The sequence below is a fragment of the Capricornis sumatraensis genome, chromosome 1, assembly GCF_032405125.1.
Source record: "Capricornis sumatraensis isolate serow.1 chromosome 1, serow.2, whole genome shotgun sequence".
In the NCBI taxonomy this organism is placed as follows: Eukaryota; Metazoa; Chordata; class Mammalia; order Artiodactyla; family Bovidae; genus Capricornis; species Capricornis sumatraensis.
Window position 1 is genome coordinate 178435871 of NC_091069.1, and position 16982 is coordinate 178452852.

Below are 16982 nucleotides of genomic sequence, written 5' to 3' on the forward strand. Positions count from 1 at the left end.
TAGATGGGGAAACAGTGGAAACAGTGTCAGACTTTATTTTTTGGGGGCTCCAAAATCACTGCAGATGGTGATTGCAGCCATGAAATTAAAAGACGCTTACTCCTTGGAAGGAAAGTTATGACCAACCTAGATAGCATATTCAAAAGCAGAGACATTACTTTGCCAACTAAGGTCCGTCTAGTAAAGGCTATGGTTTTTCCAGTGGTCATGTATGGATGTGAAAGTTGGACTGTGAAGAAAGCTGAGCACCAAAGAATTGATGCTTTTGAACTGTGGTTTTGGAGAAGACTCTTGAGAGTCCCTTGGACTGCAAGGAGTTGCAACCAGTCCATTCTAAAGGAGATCAGCCCTGGGTGTTCTTTGGAAGGAATGATGCTAAAGCTGAAACTCCAATACTTTGGCCACCTCATGCGAAGAGTTGACTCATTGGAAAAGCCCCTGATGCTGGGAAGGATTGGGGGCAGGAGGAAAAGGGACAACAGAGGATGAGATGGCTGGATGGCATCACTGACTCGATGGACGTGAGTTTGAGTGAATTCTGGGAGTTGGTGATGGACAGGGAGGCCTGGCGTGCTACGATTCATGGGGTCGCAAAGAGTTGGACATGACTGAGCAACTGAACTGAACTGAACTGAAGGAGTGAATACCTGTAATTGACAACTCATAGTTTATGCTTTCATATGAAAAGAACAGTTGTTATTTACCTTCATTTTAACTGACAAAAGGAAAATCACATTAGGAAAACATACAGGATGACTCTGGCAGTTGAAATAACCATTTATTAATAAATAAAGAAATTTCCATCAGGGAAATTTTTTTTTAAAGATGGGATAGTTCTCTGTTTCTTGCTATGAAAAGTCCACCATAACAATTTCATCTTCCTCGAGGGTCTTATGGTAAAAACACTGAAGCAATTATCTATATGACGAAAGATTATCCAACTGAAGAACTACTTCCCTATTAAACCACAGGCCATCTCCTTGCAAAAAAAATGTGCTGTCAGGTAAAAACAAGGTTTTATAGCAAGTGAGAGAATGAAGTAGATCTACGTGAATTGATATCAAGAGACATTATTCCATGAAAATAAGGAAGTTTCGGAACATTGGGTATTCTTGATATTATTGTCATTATGTTGGGATTTGCCTATGACTTCCTAAAAGAATAAATGCGAATGTAACAATCTCTGAGGTGTGGGTTAAACTATCTGAGGCCTGCATTTTGGTACTATCTTAATTGTTTACAACAATGCGTGCTATTTTGGGAAAAGTAAAGATCTTTTAGAACACCAGTCTGATTGGTTTTATGATGCTTAAGAACTTGTGCTTGGCTCTGTGTTCCAGAAACATAAAAAGAGGATTTCCCTAAATTATATCACTTGCCAACATTTACAGAAGAAAATAAACTGAGACCCAGAAAGATGATGTGATTTTTCTCATACTGCGACTCCTAGTACCTTTCCCCACAGTTCTTGATTTCGTGCTGAGCATTAAAATATATATCAATCTTAAATTACATATTTGGAACTTTAGCAACATTGCTTTGTGGAAAATTGCAATTATTTAGTATAATAGTTACAGACCAGTAGTACTTTGCCCAGAAAACAATTCAACTAGAAGTCTCTTGAATATTACTTCTAGTTTCTTCTGCTTATCTTAGAATACTCAGTAAGTTTTTTGAATAGATAGGCCGCTTCCATTCAGTTCATTGAGCACTTAAGATATTTGTGCTGTCCTGTGCTTAGTTGCCCAATTCTTCATGATTCCCTGGACTATAGCCTGTCTGGCTCCTCTATCCATGGGATTTCTCTGGCAAGAATACTGGAGTGGGTTGCCATGCCCTCCTCTAGGGGATCTTCCCAACCCAGGAATCGAACCGAGATCTCCCACATTGCAGGCAGATTCTTCACCATCTGAGTTACCAGGGAAGCCCAAAAATACTGGTGTGAGTAGTTTATCCCTTCTCCAAGAGATTTTCCCAAACCAGGAATCGAACTGGGGTCTCCTGCATTGCGGGCAGATTCTTTACCAACTGAGCTACTGGGAAGCCCGTAAGATGTCTAGCCACTAGCAATGAGACAAATTCTCTGCACTCGTGGAGCTTAGCTCCCACTGAGAAAAACACAAGAAGCAGAAGAAAACAAAAATAAAGGATATAATTTCAGGTAAAAATATAGTAAGGGTGTGATGAACCAAGTAAAATGATAGTGACAAGAGTGCTATTTTTGAAAGGTCAGGAAGGCCTTTAAAGGAAATGACATTAGGTCAGAGATCTGGAGGGAGGGAGGCGGCCACTCAGAGTTCTGAGTGGAAAGCTTTAGGAGTACAGTCAGTCACTGCCCTGAACAGAAAGAATTCCTCTTTTCCTTAAAAAGTGAATATCTCAAAGAAAGAGCCTTTAAAGTTTGGTATGTTATGGTTTCACTCTTGTGATATGGTGATAATGTTTATAAGGTCTAGTGCTGTAAATTTCCCTCTATTGCTTACAAATTTGAGAATGAATTTTGTTTAGGAATGTAAGTCTGTTATAAAAGTACTGTCTTATCTAAATGCCACCTTCTGCAAATGATATATAGACAGATAGATGCAATGGAATATTACTCAGCCATAAAAAAGAATGAAATAACGCCATTTGTAGCAACATGGATGGACCTAGAGATTATCATAGTAAGTAAGAAAGTCAGAAGGAGAATCAAATACCGTATGACATCACTTATACGTGGAATCTAAAGCACTACACCAATGGATTTATCTATGAAACAGAAATGGATTCACAGACATGGAGAACAGACTTGTGTTTGCCAAGGAGGAGGAAAGGTGGAAGCAGAGAAGGATTGGGAGTTTGGGATTAGCAGATGCAAACTATTACATATAGGAATGAATAAGCAACAAGGTCCTACTGTGCAGCGTGGGAAATTATATTCAACATCCTGTAATAAGCCATAATGGAAAAGAACATGAAAAAGAATATATATGTGTAACTGAGCCACCTTGCTGTACAGCAGAAATTAATACAACATTGCGAATCAACCATACTTCAATTAAACAATAAAAGAAAACCCTCTGCATATTCACAAAGGCACAGAATCCAGTTCCTAAGAAAGAATCATTCCAAAGCTGGTCATTCCACAGAGAGAGAAGCAGCCCAACCAAAAGTGCCCCTGGGCTTAAAACTGCATTTTCCCCCTCCTCTGCCCCCATTCCCTCTCTCACCCCAAGCAGAACAGACTGCCTAGAATTTGTAGCTGGGAGGGTCATCCAAGGCACAGAGAGAGGAGCTGCAGAAGATGTCTTAGCGTTCTCAGCTTTTAGCCCTCCATGCCTAGCTCTGGTGGAGATAGAAATGACAGTCTGTCCTTCACAGTGGGGAGACTGAAGCTCTGAGATGTGGGTGGCTTGCCCAGGATCACATAGAAAGCCAGCTCTCATTCCTAACCTTCACTCCGTGGCTGTGTCACATTCCAGGCCAGGGACCACATGGGTGGAATCCAGGCTCCATTTTCGGGAAACGGGGTTTGTTGCTTTTTCATTTACACAAAAAATGAAAAATAAATAACAGATGTTTGAACACATGTTGCAACTCTCCTTACTGGAACTTAAAAGTGCATTCTGACTGAGAAAATTAAATTAGAAAATCCACACAGCAAAAAAAGATGTTTTGAATGAAATACACTTTGTCTTTCCCTCTCTCTCACACACACACACAAACAATATCTCCTTGTTTCTTCTTCAGAGAGCAGCTGTGAAAGAAATTGGGGGAGGGAGATGAACATAACATCCCATCTTTGTGTTTCATACAGAGCAAAGCTTTTAGACCAGCCTTCCTGAACTGTAGGGGGCGGGGCATGCCTTAAAATTAAACATCAGTGACCTGAACAGGCTTATAAAATAAGCTTGGGAGAAGTCAGTCACCAAGACAGGGCATCTCAGAGTGGATGATTTTGCGTGTGGAAACTGCTTTCACCTCGATAAAAAAGGTATGTACTGTGGTTTTAATTCTCATTTCAGCTAAAAATAATAACTAAGATGATTGAGGGCCTTTGGCCAGTTGCTTTGCAGACTTGGTTTCATTTTTCCATAAATGACCTTACAAGGGGGATATTTTTAGTGCCGTTTTTCAAATGAGGAAACTGAAGTTCAGATATCCTAAGCAACAGGCCTAAAGTAAGACCACCAACAAATGCCAGAGCTGAGGTGTCACCCTGAAAAGACTCACCTCAAAGTCCTCTGTCTGCATCAGGCAACCCCCTTGACACTATTATTAGACAATGAGGAATTATTCCTACACCAATACTGTACTAGATGAATTCTCAGGGGGTTATCCAGTGTGCATTGCAGGAAAATTGACCAAAAAGTGAGTTGGAATGTGCTGTGTGAATTGAAAATTCATTTAGTATTAATAGAATTAATTATGAAAATAATTAAATTAAATAGTATTAATATTAACAGAAAATGCAAAGCTTTTTATCTCCTGAAAAATTTTCTTCAGGCGATATGATTTCTTATTATATTCAATAGCAAAATGGTTTTTAAGACCCATATACTTGTGGAAGTGTATTTTATTTTGTCATGTGAAATCTAAAAGTCTCATCCCTAATATTCTGAAGCTCCTTGAGACCAGATACCAGGTCCACACTATCATGCGGGTGTGTAGACTCTTAGGAAACCTGGTCCAAGTTCTGGCTTCACAGCTTATCAGGAAGTAACCTCACTGAGCACATGGAGAATGTTAGTGCAGGACTCTTCCAGACTAGGTGTAGTAGAGACTCAGGTCCATGTGAAATACTGAAACCAGGGCTTCTCCCTGGAGAAGCTCAAGGAGTGTAAGTAGTAATACACAGAGTCAATTCTGGCCCAGGGTGGATGCACCATAACCTTAGCAGAATTCTTTTCTAATTATTTAATATTCAGTTAAGATAATATTTAAATTATATCTATTTTTTAAAGTATTCGAACTCTCTTCATTAGGACCATCTTCCCATTAGTGTTAGAAGAAGATGCAAAAGTAAGTCATACGTATCCAAGTTCATAGATACAGGTTAATAATGTGATATACCCTCAGAAGTTGCTCAATAAGCATTGCATGAATTAGAATGCAAGGGGCACTGGGAAAAAATGATGGATATTATCAACTCTTTCTCTCACAAGAAGTTTAATCATAGGACTAAAACTACTATAATAAAGAGGCATCTTTGGAAGAGATGCAGGCGGGATAATTAGCTATGCTCTGAAATCATGCAGAGCTAAAGAACACATTTCAGCTCACTACGGAACATTTTGTAACAAGATGTTTGTCAGGAGCTGACTTTGGGTCAAACTGTCACGTGGTGAAATGAGATTCATCAGGTATTAGAGGTAGGTGTTTACTGAAACCACTGAATGTGGTCACAGAAGGCAGCAAAGTTCAGGGCTGTGGCAGGATGGAGAGCTGGAGATGGGGCCTGAGCCCCGGCCTTCTGCCCCTCTGGGCCTTAGCTTCCCCATCGGTACACCTGAGGGGAGGGGTTGGATAAATGACCTCTAAGTTTCTGCCCAGTTTTGGGGCCGTGGAGAATGTGCATAAAGTGTGGCCATCCTTGAGCTTAGAACTCCTGGGCAGGACACTGAGCCTGGAGCCGACTAGGGGCCAAGAGTAGAACTTCAGTGGTTCTAAGAACGGCTTGGAAAGGAATGCAAATTTTTGTGGGTTTAGGCTGGATTTTGGCAAATCCATCATTCCCTAAAAGGTTAAAAGACAGATGTTGTTTACCTGGTGGCAGGGGCTGATGGGAAACGGAGCCTCGGAGACTAAGGAAAGTAGCCCCCCTCCCGCCCCCCCCCCCCCCCCCCCACCGCAGATGTGCTCAAGGCAGGGACTCGGGACCGTCCCTCCTCCGCTCAACCTCACACCAACTTTTACTCGTTATGTAACTGTTCTTTTGAAAAACACGCAACAAAACCTCCAGAAGAAGAGCTATTGATTATTAAAGGTTATTTGGAGATTTAGAGATTCTTAAGAAAGTGGTTATAATTATCCCAGTTATGACACATTCTTTTAAAAACTCAAATCTGAGAACATCTTGCTTGCCTCAATTCAGGCCTCTTCATCACAGGGAGAAAGGCAAAGAGCTGGAAATAGCTCTCGTGCAGCTCCAGGCGAGGACTCACAAGGAAGAGAACAGACTGAGAGCAAGTCAGTGAAAGAAGCTGGGAGCAACCCAGGCTTCGACCCTTCCAGCAGCGCTGCAGCCCCCACTCCTGCCCACTGTGCACCCCCTCAACAGCAGCTTCCGCACCCAAGGGCTCTGGGCTCACATCAGCTACTGGCCCCTCTCTGCTTAAATGTATAGCATGTATGAAAAGTAGCCTCAACAGAATATTAAGGAAGGAAGGAAAGAAGGAAGGAAGAGAAATTCAGGAAATACAATAATTTGCTTCTGCATTTCATAATAGCATTTATTGAGCATTTGTGTCAGATACTGCTCTAAATGCTGTCTATATTTCTCATTGGAAGTTCACAAGGTTGGTATGATTATTATCCCCACTTAATGCCAAGGAAATTAAAGCATCCATTGGACACAGTTATACTTAGTGTGTGAAGAGCCAGAATTCAAACCCAGTCAAGGTGATCCTGGAGTCCCCAAGGTTCTCAGGCCTACTCCTGGACTGATAAACAGCCAGCAAGTGGAGGGTAGCGTGGGGAGGTAGAGTCAGGGGAGGCATTTCTTTGATGAACCTCATAGGGCACTAAATGCAGGTTTTGTTTTCGATTAGTTTTTTCTCTCATGGTTCACTTGAGGGCTTCACTCTCTCCCAATCCCCGCCACCTGCCCCCTCCAACCCACACACACATTGCTTCTGTTCATTCAACAAGTGCACACACACACATATGCACACACACATTGCTTCTGTTCATTCAATAAGTGCACACACTCACATACGCACATACACACATTGCTTCTGTTCATTCAACAAGCATCTACTGTGCCTGGCACTGGGAAGTTCTGTGGGAGAGTCCAGGGAAAATTAAACATCATGCCCATCCTTGAAAAATATGTAATTAGCTGTGTGGGGTCAGCGGGGAAGGTGGCCAAATAAGTCCAACAAACTGTAATGCCAGGCAGATCGTGTTCTAATGGGGGCACAGAAGGTTCTATCTAGTGAGGCTTACAGAGGAGGAAGACCTCACAGCCACACCGATGACTGAGGTGGCCCTGGAGGATGAGGGGCTCAGAGGGGCTGAGTAGGAGGCTGCCCACACACAGACCGACGAGCCCAGACATGTTCCTCCAAGGACTCCGTGCCCTCAGAGGCTCCGAACCCCTCCAGCTGCTTTGTTCTCCCCACTCCAGGTCCGTCTCCAGCCTCCCAGCCCAAAGATGGTGCCAGCAATGCTGCTGCTGCTCCCTGCCCTGGCTGGCCTCTTCGGAGCAGCTGAGGGACAAGCTTTCCATCTCGGGAAATGCCCCAATCCTCCGGTGCAGGAGAATTTTGACGTGAATAAGGTGCAGTAAAAGGATAAATCCCTGCTTGTTTTTCTGTCTCCTGTTTGAATAAGCATCCTACAGGTTTGGTTTTATTTTCCTGCTCTAATGACCACAGCAAGCCTTGGGGTAGGTACTTATCCTCCAAAGAGTTCCCAAAAGCAGACTTTGAGACAAGCACTGGGGAGCAGAGAGGTTCTGGGAGATCATCCCAAGAAGCCTGAGTGGGGTGGTGTGGAAACAGAGAAGGCAGGCAAGCAGTAAAGGGTGACCTCATGAGCAGGTTACTCTGTGAACAGGCTTCACTTCTGCTGGGGGTCCTCTGAGGAAATGCACAGAGTGTGCCTCAGATTGTCCCTTGGATAGATGCAAGCAGGCAGTGGGAGCTCCCATGACACTGGACAAGCCTCTCGCAGGGAAGGAGAGCCAGGGGCTTGAGGCGGAAGCTGGCGGTGTGTGTCGGAACCGCTTGCCGTGATGGAGGTGAGTCCAGAGGTGGGCTGAGAGGACGATGGGACACGGCATCAGCAGCAGGTGTTGCAGAGCTGTCACCCTCACTCTACAGATGAAGAAGCTGAGCGTCAGGGGGCTTGCCACCCGCTCAGGTCACGCAGCCAGTAAATGCAAAGTAGGGTTCAAAACCAGCCTTCCCAGGAGGGCAGGATCCCATGGGTGCCACAAATAGGGCCCAGGATAGGATAGCACTTCCCCCAGGGGCCTTCTTGTCACCTGTGCTAAAAAGATATCAATAAAATCAACTCCCCCATATATGGTAAGGATTGTCTCATCATCTTATTCATGTCTTTTGAACACAAAACTTCTCAATATTAATGAAGCCCAAATTATCTTTTCATTTTTTGCTGTGCTTCTGGTGGCATATCTTAAAAACAAAAAACAAAAAGCAACACAAAAAAACGTTGCCTAGCCTAGGTTTATAAAGGTTTAGTCCTATATTTTCTTCTAAGGAATTTATAGTTGTAGTTCTTACATGTAAGTCTTTGATTCATTTTAAGTTACATTTTGTACATCGGTGATATAGAAAGGAAACTTCTTTCTTTGGCATGAGGATATACAGCCATTCCAGACTGTTTGTTCAGAAGACTACTCTTTTCCCACTGAATAGTCTTAATACAATTGTTGAGAATCAATTGACCATATGTGTAAGAATTTATTTTTGGACTCACAATTCTATTCTATTGATTTATGTCTGTCCTTATTCTAGCACTATATAGTCTTGATTACTGTAGCTTTGCAGTAAGTTTTGAAGTCAGAACATATAAGTCCTTCAACTTTGTTCTTGTGGCTATTCTGAGTCCTTTGTATTTCAACATAAATGTTAGGATCAGTTTGTCAATTTCTGCAAAGAAGCTAGTTGGAATTTTGATAGAGACTGTATTATTAAATCTATGGTCAGTTTGAAGAGTATTGCCATCTTAACAAGTTTGTCTTCCTATCCATGAACATAGGATGTCTTTCCATTTATTTAGGTCTTCTTTATTTCTGCAGTCTTTTGTAGTTTTCAGAGTGTGTTTTATGCTTCTTTGGTTAAATTCTTTTCATAAGAATTTTATTTTTTTTGATGCTATTATCAGTGGAAATTTTCTAAATTAATTTGCAGATTTGTCATTGTAAGTATAGGAATACTTTTTATTTTTAGATATTAATTACTTTATCCTTTAACCTTGCTGAGTCCATTTGTTAGTTCTAATAGTTGTCTGTGTGTGTGTGTGTGTATTCCTTAGAATCTTCTATATACAAAACCCTGTCATCTGAAAATGGAGATAGGTTTACTTCTTCCTTTTCATAATTATTTCTAAACATTGCATTCTCCTTATATAGATAGAGAAATGAAGACCCTTCACAAAAATAGTATGTGATCATGAGGGAACATGACATGAAGAGCAATCTTCCACCTCTGAGTTTCTTCCTTTCTGGAAAATTAAGCTTCCTTGTTTTAAATTGTTGATCATTAAAGTCAGCTTAACAGTAATGGAACTATTTTAAATGCACTGTACAAAATGGAGAATTTTTTGGAGGATGCCTATGAAACCAATTGACCTTTAGCTTATTTCTTTGATGCTTTAAACGCATGTTAAGTTCAGTGATTTTAATTGAAAGATGCCTTTTAACAAATGAGAGGAAAATTTCTGTCATAAATGTGGACATATATTTTAACAAAGAGCCAGATGACCGAAGCAATACTGCCACCTATTTGCAGTATGCTCTCATTTCAAATTCTGATTGCAACTCTTTAATTTTGCTTTGTTTTGCTGAGTAATACACTTTTAAATTTCTAAATAATTTCAATTAATATTTTGACTAGGTAAATATATTCACCGGGTTCAAAATTCTAAAGGTGCAAAAGAAGATACAATGAAAACTTTCACTTCCACCCCTGTAACCTAGACTCATTTCTCCCCAGTGACAACCAGTAAAAACAGCTTATGGTGCATCTTTTGAGAGATAATGTGTATCTGTATTAAAAAGGACATATATAATTGCAGTAGGAAGAATGTTGTCCATGTCCTATTCCCCAGAATCTGCAAATAATGTTTCTCCATATAGAAAAACCCACTCCAGTACTCTTGCCTGGAAAACCCCATGGACGGAGGAGCCTGGTGGGCTGCAGTCCACAGGGTCGCGAAGAGTCGGACACGACTGAGCGACTTCACTTTCAGTTTTCACTTTCATGCATTGGAGAAGGAAATGGCAAACCACTCCAGTGTTCTTACCTGGAGAATCCCAGGGACGGGGGAGGCTGGTGGGCTGCCGTCTGTGGGGTCGCACAGAGTCAGACACGACTGAAGCAACTTAGCAGCAGCAGCAACAGCAGCATATAGAAAAGGGGATTTTGAAGTTGTGATTAAAGTTTTGGAGCTTGAGATGGTAAGAATATCCTAGATTATCAGGTGGGTCTAATCTAATCATTACAAGCAGAGAACATTTCCCAGCTGTGGTCAGGGAGGTGTGATGGTGGAAGAAGACTCAGAGAGATGCAGTGTGAGAAGGAGTTGCCCTGTTTTTGCTGGCTCTGAGGATGGAGGAAGGGATTCACAAATCAAGAGATGCAAATGGCATCTCGGACTTGAAAAGCCTAAGAAGACGGATTCTCCTCTAGAGCCTCTGGAAAGGAATGTAGCCCTGTCGGCACTTTGATTTTAACCCAGGGCGATCCTTGTTAGACTTCAGATGTACAAAACTATGAGACCATACATTTATGACGTTTTAAGCTTGTGGTAATTTGTTACATTAGCAATAGAAAAACCATATAACCTTTTCTCCCAGTTTTACATAAAAGGTAGCTTAATATATATACACTATTTTGCACCTGGCTCTTTTTCCATTAAGTGTACCTTGGAGATAATTGCCTGTTGTGTTTTAAAAGAGGGTGTATAGCATTCCATTATATGGATGTGTCATCATTTAGTTAACCCTACTAACGCTCACTTAAGCCACTTCCTGTCTCTTAATATTACAAAGAGAACTGCAATGAATGTATTTCCCTTTGAGAAGGGAAGTTGCATCCAAGCCAACTACTCACTAAAGGAAAATGGAAACGTCAAAGTGACAAACAAGGAGCTGAGGTGAGTGGTTGTGGTTAGGCATACATCATTTCTTACTTTCAGGAGGATACCTTTCCAGAAGTGAAATTGCTGGGCCAGAGTAAACGCAGTTTTAGTTTTGCTTGACGTTACCAAGTTGCCCTCATGAAGGTTGTAGACTGAAGCAGTTTCTATGCTGGGGAATGTGTGGAAGCAGGGTGTGCCTGTTTCCCTTTACCCACACAGTTGCTCAGTTCCTTTAAAGCTGATTCTGCACTGAAGTTAGGGTCTGAGAGCAAGCCCCCACGGGAAGAATGATATAGGTTTTCTAAATCCTAATCTCATGCCAAAAGCCTCTGTGACCAACTCCTCATGTGGGGTCTTATGGGGAGAATTCAATCAATTCTGGAGTCCCAGCTCCCCACATTAAACATATCCAACTTTGCTCACAATTCAAAGATGCCTTGTAAAATCATAAAATATTTGAGATGACATCTTACATCATCTAAACCAATCCCTTCCTTTTATAGAGTTTAGAATTTCACATAGGTTTTGACTGAAGAGGACACCAAAAGCATAGCTAAATAAGAGCACTTTAGGAATGGACGGTGGCATTCAACCAATGCCCACACATCCGATTCACTTATTCCCATTGGAATCAATATCTTGCTCAGTGGCTTCTGGGAACAATGCAGCCCATTTTGCCTGGCTTCCCCAAGAAAGGGCTCTGTTATGAAAGACAACAATGGGGAAGAGTTTTCAGGTCCCCAGAGAGCCACAGGGTTTTCTCTGCCTGTTGTTGTCTCTGCAGTATCTTGGAAGATGGTATGAAATTGAGAAGATCCCAGTGAGCTTTGAGAAGGGAAGTTGCATCCAAGCCAACTACTCATTAAAGGAAAATGGAAACGTCAAAGTGATAAACAAGGAGCTGAGGTGAGTGGTTGTGGTTTCAAAAGCATTGTACGTCCGGGAGGCAGCCCTGCAGACTTGTCCTGGGATGACTGGTGCCCTTGCCTTCTAGTGTGAGAGGATGGAGACATTGCTGGGTCTTGGTTGCCTGCTCACAACAGGTCCTGAAAGGACAGCTTTTGGCAGGCAGGGTGGTAGGGACTACAAGTTACTCATTCATTTCCATGGCCACTTGCTGAGCATCTTATTGTGTCCCAGACCCTGTGAGAGACCCTGGGGACTTAATGGTAACACGAACTGCAAGATTTCCTGCTCTCACTCCAAAATAGACCTTCTGGAAGCAAAAGACAGCAGGGACTCTCTTGTCTGATCTCCAGGACCAAAAGAGAAGCCCTTTCTATATCATCTGCTGATTGACAGCATCTAGCTTAGCTTGAATCCTTCCAGAAACTGGGAGCTCATCAATGTCCATGACAGTTTATTCCATCTTCAGACTGTTAGAAAACTCCTTTTCTTGTTAAGCAAGAATGAAATGCATACATAGTCACATTCTAGGTTTTGTGGACAGGAGAGCCTACAGAGATATACTTTTCTATCACTGAGGGCTTCTTCACTGATCCCCGAATTCATAGTTTAAAAGCAATATAAACTTAAAAACAAACCCAGTAAGAACTGCTACTCACCCACCATCAACAAACATGAAAGTAACAATAAACAATGGTAACTAATATTAATTAAGCATTTTTATGTGCAAGGCGTGGTTCTGTATGCATATATATGTGTGTGTACAAGTGCATGTATTTATGTATATGTAAATGAGCATAGCTATTCATTTAATCCCCATAGCAACTTGAGGTAGGTACTATTATTAAATCCATTTTTATGGATGAGGAAACAGATACAGAGACGTAAAGTAATTTGCCCAAGAGTCACACAGCTTGTAAGTGACAAAGCTGAGATTCAAGAGATTCAAAACCCAGGAGAAAGGACTACCCTGGTGGCCCAGTGGTTAAGACTCCATACTTCCAGTGCAGGGGGTGAGGGTTTGAACCCTGGTCAGGGAACTAAGATGCCACATGGAGTGGCCAAAAAATAAAAATTAAAAAATAAATTAAAAAGTTTTAAAGTAAAGTGAAACCAGGGAGAAGTGAAATGGAGAATAAACCAGAAGACAATAAAAGAAGCTGGACATGAAGGGTTGCCATTCCTGTTTCCTAAGCTGTCTAATAACTGTGATCAACTGCAAGAAAACAAGTACCAGTCAGCCTGGAAGTCACACAGGCTCAGAAAGGCTTCCTGTGGCCATCCTATTACCCATTAAGCTTCCTGTGAGCCACAACACAGTGGCTGATTCTCTGACCCCACATAAACCAAAACAATACTGGAAGAGTCTTGAATAAAGAAAAATCAGACTTGTTTCAGAGCTCCTGATATCACTGAGGCCCAAAGAGGGGGAAAACTTTGCAGATCTTCAGACTTCATGTTTTGCCTGATTTTTAGTAATCTAGTCAGTCTTTATGTTTTCCTTTGGACCCTTGTCATTTTTAAAGAAGCGAATATTCTTTTTGTGTCAGGTTGATTCATTTGCTTGTAAAATTTCCCTTTTTCCTCCATCATGCTTTGGAGTCTAGGAGCAAGAAACAGCCTTGCAGGCCACTACATATACTCTGAAAAACAGGGTTGAAGTGCCAGGGTCTCACATGTCATCCAGTCCTTGGCCATTGCAATTATTGATCCTTATTACCCCAAAATTGTCTTCCTCTGCTCAGTCCAGAGACAGTAATAAAGCAAAGGGGAGGGAATGGACCCAGGACCCAACCTACCTTTAAGAATCTGCTACCCAGAAATCGTACTGTTGGCCACCATGATTGTTGGTGTCACAAATCTTACCTTTCAGTGATTTTTGGCTTTTAACGAGTTCAGGTTCTTTTGTTTCTGTTTTTTACTCATTGCAGAGCTGATGGAACTGTGAATCAAATTGAAGGTGAAGCCACCCAGGAGAACATCACAGAGCCTGCCAAGTTGGGAGTTAAGTTTTTCTGGTGTAAGTATACACTTCTCTCAGGAGGCATCAGGGACAGGAGCTCGACAAACTGAAGGCTAGAGCCCTGGGTCGGAGCAGTCCCATCACTTCTGAGTGTCACCTATACTGATTCAACACATAATTACCTGTGGACCACCTCCTACCTGCCATTTGCTGGGCTAGGCCCTGGAGATGCAAAGATGAGCAGGACAGAGCTGGCCAATGTCCCTGGGAAGTTTACATGTCAGTGAGGATACTGACAAGCACCCAGGTGATTCATTATAAAACTACAGGAAGTATGTCAGTGGAGGAAGCACAGACTCAAGCCCACTGGGCATGAGCATTAGGAGGCTCAAGCCAGTCTTCTTTCCCAGAGGGAACTAATAACTGAAAAATTAGTAGTTATTAGAAAAACGACTAACATGTGAGAAAGTTTAAAAGCAAGAGCTGGTAAGAGTGAAGATAAGTTGGAGTCCTGGCTCTGTTTGCCACTTTCTAGACAAATTTTGGGGGTTTCATTTGGTTCCCCTTTCAGTTGGACAATGGGTTTTCCTTGGTGTTGGGAGGTGGAGTTATTGAATAATATCCTCTGAACTTAAAAGGAACTTTGAGACCGGAAAAGAAAGCAGGCAACTCCATAAAGAACGATTATGTTTATTATGGGTAACTTACATCCAGGCAGAATCATGTAGACAACCATCAGAGGCATTCCCAGCTGCACTGCGTTCTGCCCAAAGGAGGACAGGGACACTTAATGGGGCCACAGCTAAAAATAGAATCTGACTACAAAAGGAAGCATGTCCACAATGACAGAAACTGAGGGATTTGCCTCCCCCTACCCTCACCCCAGGGGTCTCATGACCGTTAACCACCTGTGTCAGCAAAAGACATTCTTCCAGTTTTCATATCAGATAAAGACTGTAAGGAACTTATTTGGCTTGGGTGCTTTCCTTGTGAGGAAGCTAAAGCTCAGTAGGGCAAAAAAGGGGAGGGCTAGGACTGCAGGCCTAAGATGGAGCTGACAAAACGGAGCCAGCGCCATTGAGCCACACACTTGGCTTGGCTGTGGAGGTCAAGTTCACAAAGGAAATTTCTGGATTCAAATGGAGAAAGTAAACCTCCATCTCTCTTCTTAAAGACCCTTTTAATACTGAACTTTCAGCACTACTCAGATGTCAATCAGTGCATCTCTATGGGCCCTTTGTGAGGAAGAATTTGTTACCCATTACCACCTTATTTGGGCTTTCCCCAGTGGCTTGGTGGTGAAAAACTCGCCTGCTAATGCAGATGAAGGAGATGTGGGTTTGACCCTTGGCTTTGGAAGATCCTCTGGAGCAGGAAATGGCAATTCACTCCGGTATTCTTGCCTGGGAAATCACATGGAGAGAGGAGCCTGGCGGGCTACAGTCCACAGGGTCACAAAGAGTCAGGCATGACCGAGTGACTAAACAACAGCCATCACCTGATTTACCATATTCTTAAGAATAGTGGAGTTTTCAAAGTTCACACAAGAAGGAAAACAAGCAAACCAACATTAGCCCCTGCCTCCTCCTGTAGGTGGATTATAGAGGAAGCTGGATGGTACAAACCTGGAAAGCCTGGGGCCCCTGGCCTTACATTCTTAATTCCACTTACTGAGCAATGGCTCCATAGGCACTTGTGCCCAGGGCACCTGTCTGTCCAGGGGATCCAGCCAAACCTCCAGATATTACAGGCTTCCAGGTACCACCCAGCAGTCAGGGAATGGGGGTCCAGAGTGATGGCTCTGAACTCTGGCTGCACATTGCAATTACTGGGAAGCTTTCGAAAGTACCAACAAGCTCCAGTTCAGCCTTTGGGAGCTGGCGTGGGGAGAGATGGGCCTGGTGTTTTTCAGAGGTCCCATATGATTCCCACATGAAGCCAGAATTAAGACCCACTGATGTAGAAGAACTAGAATCCCAGAGCCTGGCTTCCAGGACCCTGGAGATGAAGGTTTCTCTTGCCCTGGTCCCTCCTAATACTGCCTTCCTCTGGTTCTCAGTCATGCCGTCAGCTCCATACTGGGTCCTGGCCACCGACTATGAAAACTACGCCCTCGTGTACTCCTGTACCACAATCATCTGGCTTTTTCACATGGATCATGTTTGGATCTTGGGAAGAAACCCTTATCTCCCTCCAGAAACGGTGACCTATCTCAAAGATATCCTGACCTCTAATAACATTGAAGTTGAGAAAATGACGATCACAGATCAGGTGAACTGTCCCGAGTCCATGTAACCAGGCTCTAAAGGGAGCTGCGTTCACTCCATGTTCCTTCTCTTGCTTTGCTTTCCCCTATAGCAACCCTCGTAAAGACAAACCAAACCACCAGAGCAAACTATTACACCTACCAGAAGGGAAACGTGGCAGCAGAAGCTAATGGAGAAGAACCCAAGGCAAGTTGGCCCAAACATTTAGCCATGCACCATTCTGTTACCTTGCGTGTCTGATAATAAACTTGCTGCTGACCTGCTGTGCTCACAGTAGATTCTAAACTGGACTCATTATTGTGGGGTTTTAATTAGAAGCTTATGTTTGGAAATCCTTAAGCAGTGATGTTGGAAAAAAAAATGAAGCCCTGAACAGTTTAAAGGTAACAATCCTGTTTCTAGAAAGAGAAAGCTGATGGCAAAATGACCTGAATCCAGGTGCCCCCATCCTGCAATAGGCAGTCCTTAGTGGGGGAGTCCTATGGAATTTTTGAGTCTCTGACAGGCAGTTTCCTGGAAACATTTGCTCTCAGGAGGTCTTCAGAACCACGTGAAGAATGGGACCATCTTGAGTCTGTGCAATGAAGAGAATCTGTGAGGGAGAAGCTATGGGAATTTTTTAAGAAAATATTTTTTTTGTCTTTTATTCAACTGATACATACTGGGACTCAAGAGCATTCCAGGCATTGAGAAATAGAATCCGTTTCCTCCCACAGAAGCTCACAGACTAGCGAAGGAGACTGACAAGTAGAGATATGGATTTTAATCCAAGCTGAGCAGTGCAAAGGCAGAGGCGTATGGAGGGAGCCGGGGAAGCT

At 42.6% G+C, this 16982-nt stretch overlaps 1 protein-coding gene across 1 annotated transcript; it reads left to right on the plus strand.

Moving 5' to 3' along the window:
- Positions 1 to 3874: 3874 nt before the first annotated feature.
- APOD (apolipoprotein D) lies at positions 3875 to 16461 on the plus strand. Its single transcript, XM_068982712.1, has 5 exons — positions 3875 to 3973; positions 7328 to 7480; positions 11813 to 11934; positions 13866 to 13954; positions 15957 to 16461. The coding sequence occupies exons 1-5, from the start codon at positions 3932 to 3934 to the stop codon at positions 16190 to 16192; spliced, it is 642 nt and encodes a 213-aa protein (XP_068838813.1). The 5' UTR covers positions 3875 to 3931; the 3' UTR covers positions 16193 to 16461.
- Positions 16462 to 16982: the final 521 nt, after the last annotated feature.